A 21,124-nucleotide genomic window follows, 5' to 3' on the forward strand; every position below is an offset into this window, starting at 1 on the left:
CAGGGTTAAACTCCTCAGACAAAGGTGAAAAGCCTGATGGCAGCGCAGGTGAAGGAGGGGATGTTGCCTCCCCTCTGTTGCCTGTTTCCTCTGGCAAAAAAGATTCATCAGAATTTAGAAGCTCAGTGCCCCCAGCCTCATCAGGGTCCTCCCACACGGCCCCATTCCAAGTTGCGGGGTACCATTCTTTTTCAATCAATGCTGTCACTTTAATGGTAAACACCTGGCGAGGCTGTGCACATGCCTTTCATTGCAGGTCAGCCATTCACATGATAAGAGCTTGTGTCTGATTTTCCACAATTTCAGCTCTTTCTCTACAGGAGATGAGACTTGAACTCAGGGCAATCTTAGAAGATTTGAGGCTCAGACTGTGATTCTGGAGCTGGGAGATAGAATCCCTGAGTTCATCATTTTTTTGTTTTCATCACTTTGATTAGTGAACTTAGGAGCAACCAACTAGCTTCATTATATTCCTTGGTTCTCCACATATGGTCAAAGGTATTAGGTATAAAGTCACTAAACTCCTTGCCTCTCATGAGCAGTGAATCAGGAGTATCAGATGCATTTATTTTGCATAACTCTCTACACAGTTCACAGCAAGGACTATCAGTGTTCTCCACACTATTAGAAGTAGAGTCCGTAGCATTTTGGAGTCTAATCATATTAAGCAGCCAACTCCAGAAACCCCAAAACCATCTAAAGAAATCCATCCTTAAAATTCTGTTCCTCTAGAACCCCTCCTGGTACCAAAATCTGTATTAGTCAGGATTCTCTAGAGGGACGGGACTAACAGGTGAGATGTATATATAAAAAGCAGTTTATTAAGGAGAATTGACTCACACGATCACAAGGTGAAGTCCCACAATAGTCTGCAAGCTGAGGAGCAAGGAAGCCAGTCCAAGTCCCAAAACCTCAAAACTAGGGAAGCTGACAGTGCGGACTTCAGTCTCTGGCTGACGGCCTGAGGGCCCCTGGCAAACCACTGGTGTAGGTCTAAGAGTCCAAAAGCTGAAGAACTTATAGTCCAATGTTCGAGGGCAGGAAGCATCCAGCACAGGAGCAAGATGGAGGCCGGAAGACTTAGCCAGTCTAGTCCTTCCATGTTCCCCTGCCTGTTTTTATCCTAGTCATGCTGGCAGCTGATTAGATGGTGCCCACCCAGATTGAGGATGGGTCTCCATCTTCCAGTCCACTGACTCAAATGTTAATCTCCTTTGACAACACCCTCACAGACTCACTCAGGAACAATACTTTGTATCCTTCAATTCAATCAAGTTGACACTCAGTATTAACCATCACCCTAGGCTTTAGGGATATAGGGAAAAACATGACTCATTGCTGTTATCTGAGAGTACATAATCTGTTGGAAGAAAGGAAAACAGTTACATAAACATGTAAGGCTTATATCAGTATAAATTAGATAACTGCCAAGTGAGAGAGGTAGAGATAATAAGTGCTGTCTGTGGGTGCATGTTAACTCAGTCTTAATCTTGGAAGAAGTGGCAGTGTGGAATGGTACATGGAGAAGCAGAAGGGATAATTACTGTGAGCAGATGAATGGCTCACTACAGGGGCATGGGAAGAAGATGCTAGAGCAGTAGAATCTTTGACTCATGAACCTGGTACCAAGCTGCCAAGTCTTAGTCTCAGGACCGGCACCATGCATTTGGCCACTGAAAAGACTTTGGAATCTGTGGAATAAAGAGTTGTAGGAATTTTCAAAGCCTCAGTGTAGGAACAATATGAGAATCAACCAGGGCATGGTACTCCACACTATGTTCAGATCCACTGGTGTTAGGGGAGTCCCAGAGAGGCCTCTTAGAGGGTTGAGGAGGATGGGATCAGGCATAGCAGAGACTAGGGACATGAGGCTCTGCAGCCAGACTGCAGGTCTGCTACCAACTACAGTGTGATTTTGCGTAGTCACATAATCTCTGTGGGCCTCAGTTTTTTTTTTTTTCTATTACAACAGTACCTTTCTCATGGAGTTGTAGTGATTAGATATCTAGTACCAAGACTATACTTGTTAGCACTGAGTAAGAACTCAATGAAGGTTAGCTTTCATTGGTACTATATTACTATTGTTAGTGTTGGTGGTGGAGCTGAATCGCCTAACCTATGAGGTTGGTGCTGAGATGAAGAAAAGAATAACAGTGTTTTAAGAAGTTTCGTCACTAGAAGTGGAGCTTAGTAATTAAAGAAAAAGAGTGAACACTTTTACCTTCTTGTGGAAGTTAGTAAGTCTACAAAATGTTAATTCTGCATTTGAATGATCATTTGGGAGACTCTTATTGTCCTATTTGCACTTAAAAAGTCACTGAATCATTATTTTAGAACTGGAATAACACCTGAGATCTAGGCCAGCACTTTGCAAGTTGTGCTCTGTGGGACTTTTCATGGAAGCGGCTGAGGAGTTGCCTTGAAGGAAGGCAGAGGGAGTGGGTCTTGGGACACCCTTCCAGTTATAAAACAGGACATTGATTCTGTTTTATAGTTGCAGCATCACATATAATTTCATTTATTAAGAGGATCCCACTTCTAAAAATAGGTTGAAAACCAGTGATTTAATCCAGCCTCTCTGTTTGCATATGAGGAAATGGAATTCCGGAAAGGCTAGGCGATTTGTCCAAGGTTGCAGAGTAGACTATTTATTAACAGAGTGGGGTCAGGAACAAAAGCCTGCTCCTTGCTGGTCCAGCGCCTGCTACTAGTTACATAATGAATGCTACCTATTGCTGCAAGTCCAAATCATTGCACTTTTCAGATTTTAGCATAATCAAAAGAAAAAAATTAAAGTGCACTTCCAAATCAGTACTTATATGCAAGAGCTTCAAGAAACAAACTAGTATTTAACTTGGTGGTTACATATTCACTGTATTTTCATTGAGTGAGGTTAGAAGAGATTGAGAAGCATGAAATGAAGTTACAAAGTAGAAATTATATGGTGAACTCAAGGCAAAGATTGTCCGTAGTAAAAGAAGACAAAATATGAAAGAAAGAGACAAAAGAACTGCCAGTGAGTTGTAATCTTAAACGAAAGATGTATTTAATAAAACAGGATTGATTGTTTTGAATGTGGGCTGAGAAGTCCTGCCATCTTCCATTGACTCTGCTCACAGGCCTCGTTTGTAAACTGGCTTCCATGGATAGCATTACTCTCCTGACAGCTGCAGCTCCAAATTCAGCATGAAAAGGCTGGCGATTCTAAGAGGAAGGGAGTGTTTAGGCCACTTTTAATTCTACTTTTTCATTGCAAGTTTCTTGTATTGTTTGGCATTTGTTGGTCTTCCTTACTGGATTTCAAAACTAGAACACTTTTTCCTAGCCTTGGAACCAACCATGAAAATAACCACCTCTTACCCTCATGAAGAACACTTTAAATTTTTCTCTTTTAAAAATGAAGTCTGGAATATCTCCAAGCATCTTGTCACTCACGCCTTCATTTAAATGTCACCCTCTCAACCACAAGGAAACTAAATTTGCCCCCTACTTGCTACTCCCTGTTTTATTTTCTAGTAGAACATACTACAGTTGGAGATTATCTTGTCCATGTCTCTTGTCCTTGTCTGTTATTTGCCTCTGCTTGACTGTAAGCTCATGGAAAGTAAGGGACCTTCACCAACTAGCAAAGTGCTTAGGACCTAGTAAGAACCTGGTGAATTCTAACTGAGTGAATGACTGAATTCCTGTGAGAAGTCAACATGAAAATTCCTAGGTCATTAGTTTAGTTATTGGAATTCCAACACTGTGTTGGAAAAGTGTCATTGAAAGGATAGTGAGTGGATTAAGGTTTTTTATAAGAGGAAGAGGGAAAGAAAGGCATTGTCTTTACTTCAGGCATTTCAATGGCCATGATGGAGCCTAAACATTGTATGTTGCATTTTGTTTTGGTTTTGTGTGCTCTAGAGCTTTGCCAGTGAAATGGCCAGGTTAGGAAATGTGAGTTTTCTTTTCGTCCTGCTATAGAGACTTAAGGAATTTCCCCCTGTGAGTTCCTCGAGGGCAGAGAAAAATACAAATCTGTGAATAGCTGAAAGCCCTGATTTGGCCCCTAAGCAATCTATGCATGTAACAACGTTGCATTTGTACCCTATACATTTATAAACATTTTAAGAAAAGAATAAGAGAAACACGAATTTTGGTCACTCCTCTCTGAAAACTGCTCTGATGTCGCTTGGCCGGGGGAATTAAGACCTCTTCCTGTGGCCACTGTGTGCTCCCAGCTCTCCAGCCTCATCCAGGGCCACTGTGCCTGGGGTCACAGGGTTCCAGGATGTCAACCTTCTTTCAGCTTCTCTGACTCCAAGCATTTTTTTTTTCTTTTTTTTTGGCTTCCAAGACCCACACGCATGTCTCTCTTCTTGGCACACTCTTCCCAACTTTTTTCCTGGTTAATTCCTAGTTATTTAGTTTGAGATTAAATGTCACTCCCTCGGCCTGGCATGGTGGCTCGTGCCTGTAATCCCAGCACTTTGGGAGGCCGAGGTGGGTGGATCACGAGGTCAAGAGATCGAGACCATCCTGGCCAACATGGTGAAACCCCGTCTCTATTAAAAATACAAAAAAATTTAGCCAGGCATAGTGGTGTGTGCCTGAAGTCCCAGTTACTCGGGAGGCTGAGGCAGAGGAATCACTTGAGGCGGATATTGCAGTGAGCTGGATCGCACCTCTGCACTCCAGCCTGGAGACAAAGTGAGGCTCCATCTCAAAAAAAAAAGAAAAAAAAAAAAGTCACTCACTCACAGAGGGCTTCTCAGATACCCCCCTGCCCCCTCATTTAAGTTGCACCCCTTGTTGTATTCTCTTCTAAGCCCCATTCTTTTTCTTCTTGGCATTGATCAAATTAACAGCTTTATTTTATTTTATCATTGTGAGTGTATATGTGCGTTTAATGTCTGCTTCCTGACTAAACTGTACCCTGCAGGGAGGCAAAACTGTGTCTGTGTTGATCATTGTTAAACCTTCAGCACTTAACTCAGTGCCTCGAACATAGGAGATTCCAACTCAATATTTACTGCATGAAGGAGTGAATGAATCTTTATGTCCTTTGTGCCTAACATAAAGTCTGCCATATACAATGGACTAAAAGATAGTATTCAACTAAAACTGAGTTAATGAGCAGATGAAGTATTAATTGTATTTTTTACAGAGAAACAATGGTCAGTGTATCAAAAATAGAGACCCTGCTCTCATATATATAATAAAGAACTCTCTTCATTCATTTGCCTTCATTTTAGTTAACAGAATCTGTTCATCTAAGTAGAGTGGAGAAAAACTTCATAATTGCTGTGTCTGTGTAATTCCAAAACATTTAAACAAAAGGTGAATAACTGAGGTATTCTTCCCTATGGTACATACTTGATGTGGGCATTTTAAAAGATTGATCGAATCTACTTTCAGCTGGATATTTGAGTAGGCACAACCGTTACAATATTTTCCTTTAGGGACTTACTTTAGCTCTTAAACTATATAAACTGAACAAGCAAACCCAAGTGGATCATTATCTATAGAAGTGTAGAATTCCATCTCCCTTTGGCAAACCATTCAAACCCAGAAGTGTGTTTTACACATTCTGACAGAAGCATGTGTAATAACCAACTCTAACCTCTTTTCTTACCACTTTAGCACCCAAAAGTATAAGAAAAGAGGACATGTTAAGGCTTGTTCTATTTATTAGAAAATATATAAAGAGTTCTTGGCTTAAGAACTCTTCTGGCTATCAGCTCCCTGATGTGAAAAAAGTAAATAGCAAGGGGTAGCATGGAGTCTTACTCCCGTGTGACAGACAGCTTAAGAAAGACAATTGGATATAATATGACTACATGATTCAAGCTAAAGTCCAGACACATCTTTTCCATAGGCCAATCTAACATTTTCTCTGTAGTTTCCACAATAACCATTTGCACCAGCATGAATGGAGAGGGTCTGAATTCTTCTGGGTGAGTAAATGGTGTATCAATTATCTGTCCTCTGTCACCAGGATTTAGAGGCAGGCTCATAGTGACTCTTGTAAAGCTGAGGTTCACCTGTGGAGGCTGCAAAAAAGAGGGAGGAAGAGAGAGTGAGTTTCCTCTTGGCTTTGTGCCAGGTATGTGACTAGAGGACCCTGGGAGGGCCTTCATCCTACGAGGGGTTGGAAGTAGAAATAGATGTGTGTGGATGACCTGGTAACGTGTCACAGCCACTTCCACCCCATAGTAGTCAGGGATTTAATGCCTCAACAAGGCAGGTCTCTGAAGGAGATTGACTTTTCTCTCTCAATCTGAAAATACCCTGATGATACTGCCTGAGAGAAATACTCACTTCCTTCTTTGTTTTCAACAAGTATGGACTTCCTTACACAAAAAGAATCTTTTTTGCTTTTGTCCCCCCATTTCACTGGAAATCTATCCACTGGGCACCACTGTTGGTCGGCTACCTTTCATAGATTCCTTTATGTTTCAAATTTTAAAAAGACAATAATAACAACAAAGTGAAATATGGATTTAAGCTAGGACAAGCAGAGAACTGAAAATTTTTTCCTGTAATCATACTTCCCAGCTTCTTCAACAAGGTCTGCTTGACTGGGAACATGCCTTCTGAGAACTTTACATTTCTAAACTGCTGCTAAATTGCTCCGTGCATTTATTCCTCAAACTCTCAGGGAAGATAGCACTGGCTTTCAGTCTCATACCAACCGTTCTCAAGGTAATGGACCAAAAGTCATTTCCACTTGAAATATAATCCTTCTAAATGAATCATGCAACATAGTTTTTATCTCCATTTTTTCAGAATAACTCTAAGATGATGATCCTCTGGCCATATTTTAAAAGTTTCTCTTATTTGTTTTAATTTTCTTCCATTTTTTCTTTAATTTTGTATCTAAACACTGCTTTCTCTAAGAGGAATGACATTTTTGCGGGTTATCATGATATATTTTTAGCCCATTTGCCTTGACCCATAGCTTACAACAGTTAAAGAACACTAACATATAAACATAGAGTTTTGCCCGAGGCCATTAGCTTTGCATGTTGACAGGTGGGCAGAAGGAAGGCTGGGCACGAGAGAGACATGCTGTCCTTCTGGTGAGATCATCAATCCCATTCTTGTAACCTTCAGATCACTGCATTTGTTCAGAATCGTCTGCAGAGGAAAACATCTCAAAGTTGGGAGGTCGTTGAAGACTCAGAAACAAATGAGTCCTGGGTAATTTTTCAAAATAGGCTTTTTGTCGATTGTCAGTCAGCTGTTTAATATTGTCAATTGTCAGTCAGCTGTTTAATATTGTGCTTTGTTATAAGGTTAGGCACTGTGCTCTCAGCGTTCTTAAGCTTTTACATTTCCGTTATTTGGTTTTACCTCTGCATTAGTAGAGTAGATGTAGAGTAGATGCCACCTCTAGGAACTCTACCACCAGCAGCATCTTAGACTAGAAGCTCCCTCTCTAGGACTATAATCTCTGTAGCCTCCACTTCTCCCACCCCTTATTCCTTCTGAGCCTACTTGGACTTTGATACTTACTATAATACTTTCTCTTCTTTTATCACAAACAGTTTTCTGATTTCATTTTCCTCTGGTTTCATACTAAGCCCCATAATCATTCACTGCAAGATTACCTTCTAGAATTTCTGTGCTGTCAAGTTTTCTCCATACCTAGACAGTCAGTCATCTGCCTTGAGCCACATCCACTGTCTACTTTCTTCACTTCCATCCCCAGGCTGCCCAGCACTGATGAAAACAAAACAAAAACAAACAAGCAAACAAAAACAAAAACAAAAAACTGAATAGGATCTCAATATGGTCTGCAAATCCATGCTTCTCTTCATTGACATCTTTAGACATCAACAGAATTGACACCTCCTCTTGACCTGGGACACCCCTCCTCCTCGGTGCTTTCTTCCACCTCCCCCTGCTTCTCTGTATGTCTTTTGCAGGCTCATCTTTCTCTTAGGCTGTCTTGCCCCAAGATGCCATCTCTCCTCTCCCTCTGTGCACTCAGGCAGTCTCCCTTGTCAACCCCCAAAACTGCTTCTCCAGACCCCAGTGTTTCTCTGAGCTCCAGGTCCACAATTCTCTAAGGTTCATGTGGATGTCCCTCACCATTTCAAACTTCTCTTCCACAGGGAGTCCCTGGTTTTCACTACCATAGCATATTAAAATACCATGCATTTCCCTTCATACCGCTAATTACAACTTTGTTTCTTTTTTTTAAATTTTATGTTTTAAAAATTATCTTCTGCCCACATATATTATAAGCTCCTTTTGAGAAAGACACATTGCTGTCCTGGTCATTACTATATTCTTATCAACTAGCAGGGGCCGTGGTCAGGGCTTGTGTTAGTCCATTTTGTGCTGCTGTAAAGGAATACCTGATGCCAGGTAATTTATAAAGAAAAGAGGTTTTATTTGGCTCAGGGTTTTGCAAACTGTACAAGAAGCGTGGTGCCAGCATCTACTTCTGGTGAGGCCTGAGGAAGGTTTTACTCATGGTGGAAGACAAAGAGAGAGCAGGCGTTTCACATGGCAAAGGAGAGAACAAGAGAGATGCCAGGCTCCTTAAACAACCTGCTCTCCCATAAACTGAAAGAGCAAGAACTCACTCATTATGGTAGGATGGCACCAAACCAGTTGTGAGGGATCCACCCCGAACACCTCCCACCATGCCGCACCTCCAACACTGGGATCAAATTTCAATGTGAGATTTGGAGGGAACACACATCTACACTTTATCAGTGCTCAATAAACTCGCTGAATGTAGAACAGCGATATAAGGCAGGGGTGGGCCAAGTGTAGGCGACAGGACAAATTTGGCCTGCTACTGCTTTTGTAAATAAAGTTTTATTTATTTACAAAATAAATAAATAAATACAGTCATAATCATTGGTTACATTTTGTTCACAGCTGCTTTTGCATTAAAACATCAGAGTTGAGTAGATTACAGAGACAGTAATGGCCCCACAAAGCCTAAAATAGTTACCCCGTGGTATTTTACAGAAAAAGTCTGATATAAAGGACAGTCTCACAGCACAGAGGAAAAGCATATAACCCAAAGGAGGAAAGAGTAGAGCATAGCGGACTGCAGAGAAGTTTCCCTGGACCCAATCTGTGCCTTGAAAGATGAGAAGGACACATCCAAGGGCAGGATGGGGGTGAGGTGGGGTGGGCGGTGGTGATCCAAGCAGACAGCACGGGCAAGTGTTCTGGAAAACTTGCCTTTGTTCACAAGTATCCTGCAGTATAAATTGCAAGGTGGACAGTAAGAAATGGACTTGAAGAGATTGGAGAAGGGCCAGAAACCCAAGGGCATTGCTAAGGAGTTTGTGCCTTAGCCCATCCAGGGCCCTAGCAGCCTTGACTGATGCTTCTGAGGTCCTGGAGGCTCCAGCCTCAGGCTACCTTCCCATATTCTCTGCAAATAATACCACATTTGTTTAGTAAAAAAATTGTTTACTAAAAAATTAACCTCTCAGAATTTCTGCCTTCACATTTATTTCTTCTCATATCCTTGAGTTAGAAAAAGGTATTTCTCTCCTGTGATGATATTGATTCTGCACTCATCTATTTTCATTACTCTCTCCTTCCCTCCCTCCCTCAGTCCTTCCCTTAGTCTATCTCACTCTACCATCTTTTCCTTTGGACCTTCTGACATTCAGCATCTTGGTTGCTCCTATCCAGCCACACCTCTGACCATTCAACCATTTGTCCTCTTGATTGGTTCCACCTTGTCCTGTCATGCTGGATATGCTGTTGCTCCCAAATTGCCTCCCTCTGCCAGTTTCTCGCCCCTTCCTCCTTCTCTCTCTCCCTCTCTCTTTCAATCTTTCTCTCCCTCAGTCTCTCTTTCTCTTTCCCTCTCTCTCAATCTTTCTCGTTCTCAGTCTCTCTCCCGTTCTCTTTCTCTTTCTCTCAATCTCTCTCTTCCTCTCTCTCTTATCCTCTTTTCTCTCAATCTCTCTCTCTCCCTCTTTCTCTCTCTCAATCTGTTTCTCTGTTAATCTCTCTTTCTCTCTCCTTCTTTCTGTCTCTGTCTCTGTCTCTGTCTCTCTCTCTCTCTCTCTTCCCTAGTGAGCTCACTCGCTTTCCCAGTTTTAATGATTTCTATTCAGGTATCTCCAAAATCTGTATTTCCAGATATTTTATGCTTTCATGGAGGCCATGTAAATTGGTATAACCTTTTTGGAAGGCGTTTTGGCAATACTTAGTAAAAGGTTAAATGTTTACACCCCTTGATTCTGCTATTGTATGTGTAAGGATTTTTTCCGGCATACTTTTGTAAGTGTACAAAATATATGTATAGGAATAATTGCACATTGTTTGTTGTAGCTGAAAATTAGAAATAATATAAATGCCTATAATCAGAGCAGTTAAATACATATGAACAGAGTGAAATACCAGGCACCCATTTAAAAGATGAGGTATATTTTAACAAGCTTATTTGAAAAGATACCCAATCTTAGTAACTGAAAAAAAATTCATCAAATTGATATATTTAGCACTATCCCTCTCTCAAGTTTCAGAACCACATTTTCAATTTTCTGTTGTCATCTTGACTTAGTCTTGTGAAATTTTAAACTAATCATTTTTAAGGGAAGATGTTTTCTTCTATTAGCAAATGACAAATCTCTGAATTTCCCTCTTTCTGCTAATTTCTTGCTTTCTTTTATCATCTTTCTATCCATCCTAACATACAGTTCCAGAGGAGTCTTTAAATCCTTCCTCATTGCCTAACGCTGAGGATCATTTGCCGAAATCTGTTGATTTTTCCCTCAGATCAACAAAGGATTTTCAGAATAGCCCTGATTTCTCTTTGTCACCACGGTGCTGTCTCATGTCTTCTCTCCCCTTCCTCCTACCTGCCGTCTCTTCCAGACTCTTCTCTCTCCCCCACTCTCCTTTGCGCACTGATGCCAAATTAGTCACAACAAAAGTGTTTATGTGATCGTGTCACCCACTGGTAAGCTCTTAATGGTCTTCCCTTACACATTATCTCCCATTTCATCTCAGGAGCCTTTTATTAACCACTCTTCACAGTCTGACTCAGCCCTCTTTGCCAGTTTCTCTCTTTACAAATAGCAAAATCTACCAGCTAGATTACTCAATATTCCCTGAATAGGCCTTCTCTTCTCCCACCTCTTGGCCTTTCTGATACCATTTAATCTTCCTGGAAATTCCTGAAATTTCTTTCCTCCTCACTCAGTCAGCGTTTTGAGACCCACATCAAATGCTCCATACTATTTGTTCCTTTACTAATCATGCCAGTTGGAAATGATTCGAATCTGTAAAGCAGGGTGCTATGGAATGACATTTCTTATAGCCCTTTGGTCATTTGGGAGCAATATCTAACATAATATCCTCCAGGTCCATCCATGTTGTTGCAAGTGACAGGATTTCCTTCTTGTTAAAGGATGAATGGCATTCCATTGTACATATATTCCACATTTTGTTTTTTCTACTCATCTGTTGATGGTCACCCAGGTTGATTCCATGTCTTGGCTATTATGAATAATGCTACAGTGAACTTGGGAGTGCAGATATCTCTTCAATATATTCATTTCATCTCCTTTGGATATATACCCAGTAGTGGGATTATTGGATCAAATGGTAATTATATTTCTAATTTTGGGCAGGGTCGTCTGTAGTATCTCCATAATGGTTGTAGTAATTTACATATCCAACCAAGCATGCCAGGGTTCACTTTTCTTCATGTCCTCGCCAACAAACCTGATATTCTTATTTGCCTCTTAGTGCTTCGGCCTTTCCCTCATGACTTAACGGTGACTCCCTTGAGACTACTTGAAATAATAAGTTTGGATGGTGAGGAAATACCCTTCTGCTGTCACCCTTTGTCATAAGACTGAGTAACTTTGTAAACGAAGAAGTTTTACTTGGTCTTCCACGCTCAAGACCCTTTTACTTTTCATCTCTTAATATTTCATGGCCAAAAACTGTTGGTTCTTCTAATCTTGTAAGGCCATTTATCTTTGATCTTGCTCCATTCCCTTCCATTTTTGCTTGAGAACCATTCAGTTCTTGCCCGATCTCACATCTTTCTCACAACACCTTACTAATGACTGCCAGAGTGTCCACTACACACTATTGGTCTCATTTGACCACTTCCCCGGGCATGTAGCCTACCTGCCAAGTTCTTTCAGAGCAGATATTTTGCGGTGTTGTAACAGGGCTCCCTAGCTTGCTATGTTTTCTTACTACCTGGTGTTAGGAAGTAAACATTTTTCATGGCAGTATTCACTTCCAGTACCAATTTCTTTTTTAATCTACATGGGCTAACTGCTGTATCAAACAGGAATCAAATCCCAATGGCTTAATTGCAACTTACAGTACAATGTGATGTTTCTGTCTGTATACTCATTCAGACACACAGAGTTTAAGTAATTTGTTCAAGATCACAAAGTTAGTAAATAGTGGCATCAAGATTTGAACCCAGGCAGCTGGACTCAAGAGTCTAAACAACATTCATTTTAAAATTTGCATCTTTCAAGATATATCACTTACAATTTCCATCTTCATCACTTTCTTCCATACTTCAGAGCTGCATATGTAAACCTCTTGATCATATAAATATTTATGGAGTCTCAGCATTTTGAGCACATGCTGAGAGATTTTGTAGCATTGAAGATAAAGAAGCTCTTTAAATACATCTAATCTTGCCACTATTGATTTTGAACAGCATCTTAATTTGTTACCTTTTTAAAACCATATTGTGCTTTTCTTCAGGACAGCTAAATCAAATGTCTTATGTTGATCCCCTGGGTTTTCTCAGTTTCCATTTATCAGTTTCCTTTTATATAAAGAGATGCTAATGGGTAACCTTACATTTTGTAAGGCATATTTTTGAAGATATACAAGTGAAGGTTTGGTCTGCACACCCTCATTAGAGCTCTTTATTTTCCATGTGGAGGAAGAGATGCCTTAGGGCTTCTGAAAAACAGGCTTTTATTTTTATTGAGGAGAAACTTCCAGAACATGCCATGAGCAAATGCTCTGTCAAGGCTGGTTCTTTCCCCCATTACTTAAGTGCAAATGGACCACATTTGAAGAGGATAAGTAGCAGAACAAGGCTCCCCACAAGGGGATTTTGAGGTGCTCTGAAAACCAGACTGACATAATCCATGGAGGAGTTCATCACTGCAGGCTGTCACGTCTCACAGTGGGAGTCATAGGCTGGTCTGCTTGATAAACTACTCCTGATCTATGACTGGAGCTGTGTGCTTCCTTTAAAAATAAATCTTGTTTTTCCATGCCCCACGTGCTTCTCAGCCTCAGGAGCACCTCGTGGATTTAGACTAATCTTGTCTTTTACAGTCATGTTACCTCCAGATTCTTAGGAATCACCCCATTTCTGATGCCATTGATCCATCCATACCCACTGAAATTGAGCTAAATGCTCTAGTCTGATTTGCCCCTTGAAGTTATTATAGAATATTTTGGCTAGACTTTGAAAATGAAGCCCTGACCACAATGCATAATGACCTCAGTAGACACTGAAAAGTTTCTTTGCATCAGGCAGGTGACAAGTATCTATCTCATCTTCAAAGTCCACATAGATTTGTGCCAGATTGTAGGTTGACAAATCACTTTTTCAGTGGCTCATGTGGCAAGCCTTTTCGCCTTGTAATAATGCTAGTGAGAGACCCATAGGTACCACATAATTGGCCAGTCATTGAGATTCAGGCAACGTTTGGATAATTTAGCAAAACTATCATCAGAATCATCAAGGTACATAATTTTTATTTATTATACAAATACTGGATTCACTAAAGTGCTTAGACCAACTAAGTTGCTCCCATTGAAAAACAGGGTGATTTTATTCTTGTAGCCTCTAAACAGCACTGCTTAGAAAAGTGCAGCTTCACTGCATTGAATATCCCCCCAGAAGTCCTCAAAGTTCAGATGTACACCACCAAAACATGAAGCACATGTGTTTGCATGGAAGGTGGGCTCTGGGGTCTTCCTATCATAATATGTCTATGATTAATAGTCAACATATGCCCCCTCCACATTCCCTAAAGGAACAAGGAACATACACATGCATACACACACACACAGACACACACACACACACACACACACACACACACACGTGAGAACTGAATTGAGAGTTTGGGGTATACACCATCCCTGAGGGCACAATCTACAGCTCCTAATGTGTACTTTAGAGCAAGCATTATATTGTTGACAGGTAATAATGGCTGATTAGGAATAACAGGATATCCAGTGAGAAGAGGCTGAGAAAAATACACTCTTGCTGGAAGAGTCAAGAACGAGCTCTTCGTGGGAAACTATGGGAGACGATTGAAAAAGGACAAGAAGAAAGGAGAACTGTTAAGTCTCCACTTTCTCAGTTTCTGAACTGAACTTTTGCTCACAGCAGGTGAACACAGGCTCCCTCCCACACTGAGACTTCCTCGCCTGCCGGTGTGCAGTCTGTTAAGTAAACAGAGACATTATACTGAGAAAGGAACATTTCTCTATTTTGGCTATGAGTTGTTATTTTTAAAGCTTCATCCTCCAAACATTTTCCCCATCCTTGTTTATTTTTTCACTAGAAAGAAGATGAACTACTTAAAAAAAAATTCAACTCCATGACAAGAAAAACCCACTTCTAGTATGTTCTCCCCACTCAATGCCAATGGACCCTTTGGTGTGAGCACTCTGTCAGCCCCACATTGGGCAGCATACCTCTTGAAGTTCCTGCTGTGCTTCTATGGAGCTTCCATGCATCCAGATTTTCATAGTCAAAGCAAAATGCACATGGCAGTTTTTTTCTGACTCCTTCAAGTTACAAGGCCAACCTCTCCCTTGACATATCCATGTATTTATCAGTATATCTATAGGTAATACTTAAAGGTGATCTTTACTGTGTGCCACACTCCATTCTAAGTACTTTACATGAAATACCTCATTTCACTTTATTTGGGAATAGGATGACAATTGCTTCAATATTGAGATGGGTTGAATCTGGGGAGACTGATGTTAGATGCAAAAAGCTTTCTTTCTAGAACCTTTCCTGTGTCTTGCACCTGGCTTTCTCCTTGTCTGTCTTGTTCCCATTCTAGACCTCTTTACTGACAGTGCCCATGGCTTTCTTCTTGGTACTCTAATGTTGAGCATAAGAACTAGTATGTAACAGGCTCTCAGTAAATCTTGTTGAATGAATTAAAGTAGAGCAAGAATTAAAGACAGAGAAGATCTTCTTGTTGGAATTCTTTCTTTTGGTTGAAAAGCAATGTGATTTGACATAACAATCTTGAGTCCTAATCCCCTCATTTGGAAAATGGAAATAATAATGCTAATCTTAGAGGTCACTTGTAGGAAGTATATGAATATATCAGAAGTAATCAACATTTTTTAAGTCAAAGAAAAGAACATCTGTGAAAAAGATAGAAAACTCATGAGCTACTTGAAAAAATATTAATTGGATCTTTTTCTCATACCTTACGCCAAAATAAATCCCCAAAAATGGTTGCACAACCTTATGAATATACTGAAATCCATTGAATCACACTCTTTAAATGGGCAAATGATATGTTATGTGATTATCTTTCAAAAAGTTGTTATAAAAATGAATAAACCCCAGAAGATCAAAAATTTAAACATGAAAACATGGAAGTATACTGGAAGGAAATATAAGATAATTTTATATGTTATTATGTTATATATATTTATATGTAAAAATTCTTTTATTTATTTGTCTTTGCTTTTAAAAGCAAGACATAATGTTCTAGAGCCATAAATGAAATGTTCAATAAATTTAATTCTCTATTAAATGTTTTGCAGAAGAAAATACCAGAAACAACATCAGAAGAAAAAACAAAAAACCATAAGAAAAACAATTAAAAATACATATGACAAACGGCTTATTACTATAATATTTAAAGAACTCTTAAAAATCTATGTGAAAATGACAAATAACAGAAAAATATGTGCAAAGGACAAGAGCAGGCAGTTTAGAGAAAGCCTATACCAATATATTCTCTTATCAACAGTCTATTGTACAAGCTATTTGAAAGCAATGTTTGAACTATCAAAATTTGAAATACATAAGCCCTTTTATCTAGCAATTCTACTTCTAAGAATTTATTCTATAGCTATCTGTACACGTATCCAAAGACATAAACATAAGGATAGTCATTGAATGAAACATTTTTAACAACAAAATACTTGAAAGCAAAGAAATGTCACCCAAGAAAGAAGAGATTAAAGAAAGTTTAGCACTCTGTTCAGTGAAAACATATTGAGCTGTCAAAAAAAGTTGATGGAGGACTCCAAGATCTATTAACTAAAAACAAAACAAGGTGCTAAACAATGTGTTTAGTGTTCATATTTTAATTGTTTATATATTTCACAAATATATATTTGTGCATGCATAAAATATTTTAACTTCTTTCTAGCCCCCTCAAACACATCATGCCAAAATTCAACTTGTGATAAAAAAATAAATGAATTCCTTTCGTGTGTAGTATCTCATTTAAATTCTTCAACAACCCTATGAAAAAGATACAGACACATGTTTTTAAGTACTACATGTCGTGAACCTTTGGTTTGCTTATTTAATAGTTGCAACTACTAATGTTAAATTCTTGATGCCAAGGTTAAAAGCCTGAACTTCTAAAAATATCATGATCTGACATTTTTCTGTTTTCACAGATTAATGTGCCATCTCCTGACCTCCAACACACTGCTCTATGTTCTTTCATGCTGCTCCTCCTCCCATATTTAGGACCCTCTTCCAAGGAGGCATTCACATCTCTGCTTGATGAAACCCTACATTATCTTAAAGCATCCACTCGAATGCAACCTACTTACATACGATCTCCTGTAATACCAATGGGCTCAGCCCAACCATAGCCCACAGTTTTTGTAGTTGTTCTTGTACTTCAAAAGCACTACAAAACACATCCATCAGGACTTGTTACATTAGTTGAAGGCTATGAGCATCTTCAGCCGGGGCCCTGTTTTTATTCCCAGAACTACCACATTGTTGAGAATATAGTAGCAGATCAATATACATGTATTAGATAAATCATTTACCCAAATCTTGATCATTTTCAATTACCCATAGGTTGAAGAATTCCACATTTAACATGGCAGACTTGAGGACTGAACTACCCACCTCTTCTAAGAAGTCGAAATGAGAATGTTTTATTGTTGAGAAATTATTTTTTTGTTTTGCCTTCTAGAATTCAAATGAATGTTCATACTCCATGAAGACAATGGCTGATAGTTTTTTGTTAAAGATTTAGAACCAGTGGATTTTTATGAATGTGAACCCTTTCATGTCTTGGGGAAGATTTTCTGTTTTTTAATCTTTTTATTTATTTATTTATTTTTGCTATGTTTTCATAGGAACCAGGGAAAATGTGTAGAGGGCATGGTGGAGATCTTCGACATGCTGCTGGCTACATCATCTCGGTTCCGCATGATGAATCTGCAGGGAGAGGAGTTTGTGTGCCTCAAATCTATTATTTTGCTTAATTCTGGTGAGTTGATAACACAAGAGAACTCAATGCTGGATGAAATATTTATGTGTATTTTTCAACCAGATACAAGCTACCCACTCCAAAGGCATAATGTCAATGTCATAAATAGAAAGAAACTACTGACACACATTTTAAAATAACCTACCAACATTGCAGATTCCATATAGAGGTAGAACCATGCTAGCCAAATAGACACATGAAAAATTGTAATTTGGCATTGAATCAAATGACCTTTGAGCTAAAATTTTTGTATGCTTTCACAGATAGGAGGATGTTTTTATTCAAATGGTACATGTATATAGACATATGTTAGTTGATAGTTATATTATGTCTGAAAATAAGTAGACCAAGTAATTCTGTTAAGAAATTGTGACCAATTCCAGGCTCCAGATAGTAAAGAAAGAGGGTTATTTGAGACAGACCATGTTTCTGGTCAAAACTGATTAGCTAAAAATATAGTTGGCTTAGAGATAGAAAAACCTGTTTCTAAAACAGAAGAATGTGGAATGCAATAAATTGTCCAGCTGAAAGAGCATTTTCCATTTGCTCTATGAAGTCTGATTCTACTGCTACTTCGTATTTATTTGTTTGAGAAAGCTTAGCTAAGAGCAACATCTGTTTTTTGTTTTTGTTTTTGTTTTGTTTTTGTTTTAAATGTAGTGAGGTTGGCTGTTGTATAAAGAGTTACTCTATGTCACCCAGATGGAAACTATGGTTCAGCCTGAATTAGTGCCCTGACTCCTCCTAGCCTCTTGGTATTTGGATCTAAGCTCTAGCTCTACAGCCTCTGGGACCTAAAGCTCACATTGGTTATCAGCTGTACAGCAGCTCCCCTTAAGCTCCACCTTTCCCCCTGGCTCTAACCCCACTTTGTGCCTCATCCCTCATTCTCACATAGAAATCATAGCTATTTTGAAGCTCTGGGCCTGACTTAGTTTCTTATACCATTAGACATAGTCTCAAATTCCTCAATAGCTGAACTGCAGCTTGTATTGATCACATACATAGAGAATCCGCACTTCCTTCTCTTTCCACGTGTTTTTGTCTCTTTCTGATGAGTGCCAATCCCTTCCTGCTTCCCTTAACAATTTTTCACTTTTCTTCCCCACCACCGCTAGGAACCTGTGTTGCTTAACGGAATCAGCCGTTCCTTCTCTTTTCTTGTGTTTTTGTCTCTTTCTGATGAGTGCCAATCCCTTCCCACCTCCCGTGACAATTTTCCACTTCTTTTCCCCACCACCACTAGTAACCTGTGTTGCTTAATGGTTATCACAGTAATCATTCTCACTTATCAACTGATAAATGGAAATCTGTACTATTACACTAGGCAAGGACTGAATTACAGAATGAAGTCCCATGATAAATGATGTGATCCACACTAAGGAAGTGATTACCACTCCATTCAAGTTTCTGTTTCCACTCACGTGCATTGTGCTTTTCATTTCAATCGTTTGTCCTGTACGTTGTAGGGTCCAGATCCCACAATGGCTCTTTATTGGATGAGAGTTCTGGGAGCAGTGCCACTTGGCTACATGGTGCCAGGTCCTGAACCTGTGCCTTCTTCGGTGGAGGGCTGGCACGTGCTGACAGCTTTCGTGTGGGCAATCTGGGAACTTCAGGGAAGGCAGGCCTATTAAGTGTTAAGACTCCCCACCCCACACTTTTACTGAGAAAAAGTACCCAAGACAGGAAGTAAAATTAGCCAGAGTTGTATGATCCACACAGTGGATGCTCTGATCTCAGTAATAAAAAATATTTCCTCCAGATCCATATGGACTTTTCCTGCATTATTGTTTTGTTTCTGTTCCTATGACAGAGTGAGTTTTTAAAACTATTATGCAAGAAATATCAGGATTTTTGCCACCAAAACGTTGGATTCATAGACCCAGGGTTTTTACAACCCAGGGGGAAAAAACTTTCAGCCCTCACAAGAAAGTATTTTATTAAAGACTGGCACCCAAACCTCAAGACTGTATTTCTCACTGCAGGATTTGGCCCCCGTCTGCCTCCTTCTCAGACTAGTTAAACTTTCATACTCTGTCCTTGTTCCTTCACTTCTTTCTTAGGATCTTCTGTGCACTTCTTTGCTCTTGAAGGGCAGAAACGCTATTGTAGAAATTCAAGGCACTGTATGCTGACATAGTTTATAGTTGTCTTTTTCATGAGATAACACAGCGGCTGGCAGCTCCTCTTTTCTATCAAGGACGGTATTGCTGGCTCAGGAGAGCAGTAAGCAAACAGAAGCTGTCTCTCAACCCCGCACAAAGCGAAACCACTCTTTTCCCTACAAAAGTGAGCTGTGCCCCAGAAAAGCGGATCTGCTGCTGAGCAGGGCTCCTCATGTCTCCTATTCCTGAAAAACAGCATCAAAGAGGGCAAGATTCTGACACACAATGCTGTAGCATTAGGAGCCTTTTTCAGAATAAAAAAGCAATCAGTCATATGAAGCATGTGGTCATACCACAATCAACAATTTTTCCCCACAACTGGAGATATGGATTTTTCTAAAAGTCCAACTGATTCATGGCTCTGATATGGGGCAGCTCTACCTATCATGAGACCAATGACCAAGTGACTCTGACTCCAGGAATCTCTGACAGAAGCCAAGCTGGAAACGGTTCAGGAAACCTGAGCTAGAAGATGCCTTTCTGACGCCTGGGAAACAAAACCTCAGTGTACAGAGGAACCCAAGGTTTTGTGTTGAGCCCCAGTCGCCAAGGTCTGAGGAGGCTGGGTTTATATTGGTCCCGATTTTGTGGCCGAGGCACAAGGGGAATTGAAAGGTTGTTGTGAGGACCTGCTCGGAACGTCTTTCTGGAAGTTTGGAGAGGGTCCCTCAAATGCCAAAATTTCCATGGGAACTCATCTTCACAGCTGCTTGGGAGTGGGAGATATTCGTCATCATTTCTGCCCCATTTAGAATAATTTATTACTTTGCTTGCAAAAACCCAGAATCATCCATAGGACACACATTGTTTGTTTTTCCACTCCACACCAAAGGACAGAGGCATTCCTCGTTAATCCAAGATGCCAACTTCAAGACATCCTGAGAACTAGCTGGACAGAGCTGAAGTGTAGGGCAAATCAGAACAGAAGTGATGGGCTCAGGGCAAAAGCCCATGAAGCAGCAGCTGTGGAGGAAGGATGGGAGCTGGAGCTGCAAAGGGGACCATGGTAGAGGCTCTGGGCCTGCCCACGGTATCCCTTCTGCCCAATGGGAATTCAGTTTTCCTGCATATCATTCAAATATTTCTCATTTTTCTAGGCCCAGCTCACCTTATTCAGGAAGTTTTGCTACTACCCCAGTCCATAATGAATTTCCTCTCTAGACTATTTCAATTCTTAGAGTCACTACCACACAATCTAGGATTTGGTTAGTTGGTTGATTTCATTCATTTATTCAATAATTCAATGTTTATTGAGTTCCTACTATGGACTTTGTGCCAGATATACAAAAATGAATGTTACCGTTGTGTGGGGTTTTTTTCTTTGCATTTTTTACATTAACCTGGATTTTTCTCTCACTCTTTATGCATATATTTCCTAATCTCCTTATAAACTATTTGTATTTTTTTGGATTCCTCACAGTCTATTTAGCCTGTGGACTGTCAACAGATGTTACATCATTCAGTCATTTAATAGAT

At 39.9% G+C, this 21,124-nt stretch overlaps 1 protein-coding gene across 2 annotated transcripts in view; it reads left to right on the top strand.

Annotated features, from left to right (window-relative positions):
• ESR1 (estrogen receptor 1) overlaps nucleotides 1–21,124 on the top strand; it is a 303,200-nt gene that overhangs the window by 243,237 nt on the left and 38,839 nt on the right. For both annotated transcript variants that reach the window (XM_002817493.5, XM_054558336.2), the window contains exon 6: nucleotides 17,347–17,480. In XM_002817493.5, the coding sequence (XP_002817539.1) occupies nucleotides 17,347–17,480 (134 nt within the window). The remainder of the gene's footprint in view (nucleotides 1–17,346; nucleotides 17,481–21,124) is intronic.

This window comes from Pongo abelii, chromosome 5 (assembly GCF_028885655.2).
Source record: "Pongo abelii isolate AG06213 chromosome 5, NHGRI_mPonAbe1-v2.0_pri, whole genome shotgun sequence".
NCBI classification, from domain to species: Eukaryota; Metazoa; Chordata; class Mammalia; order Primates; family Hominidae; genus Pongo; species Pongo abelii.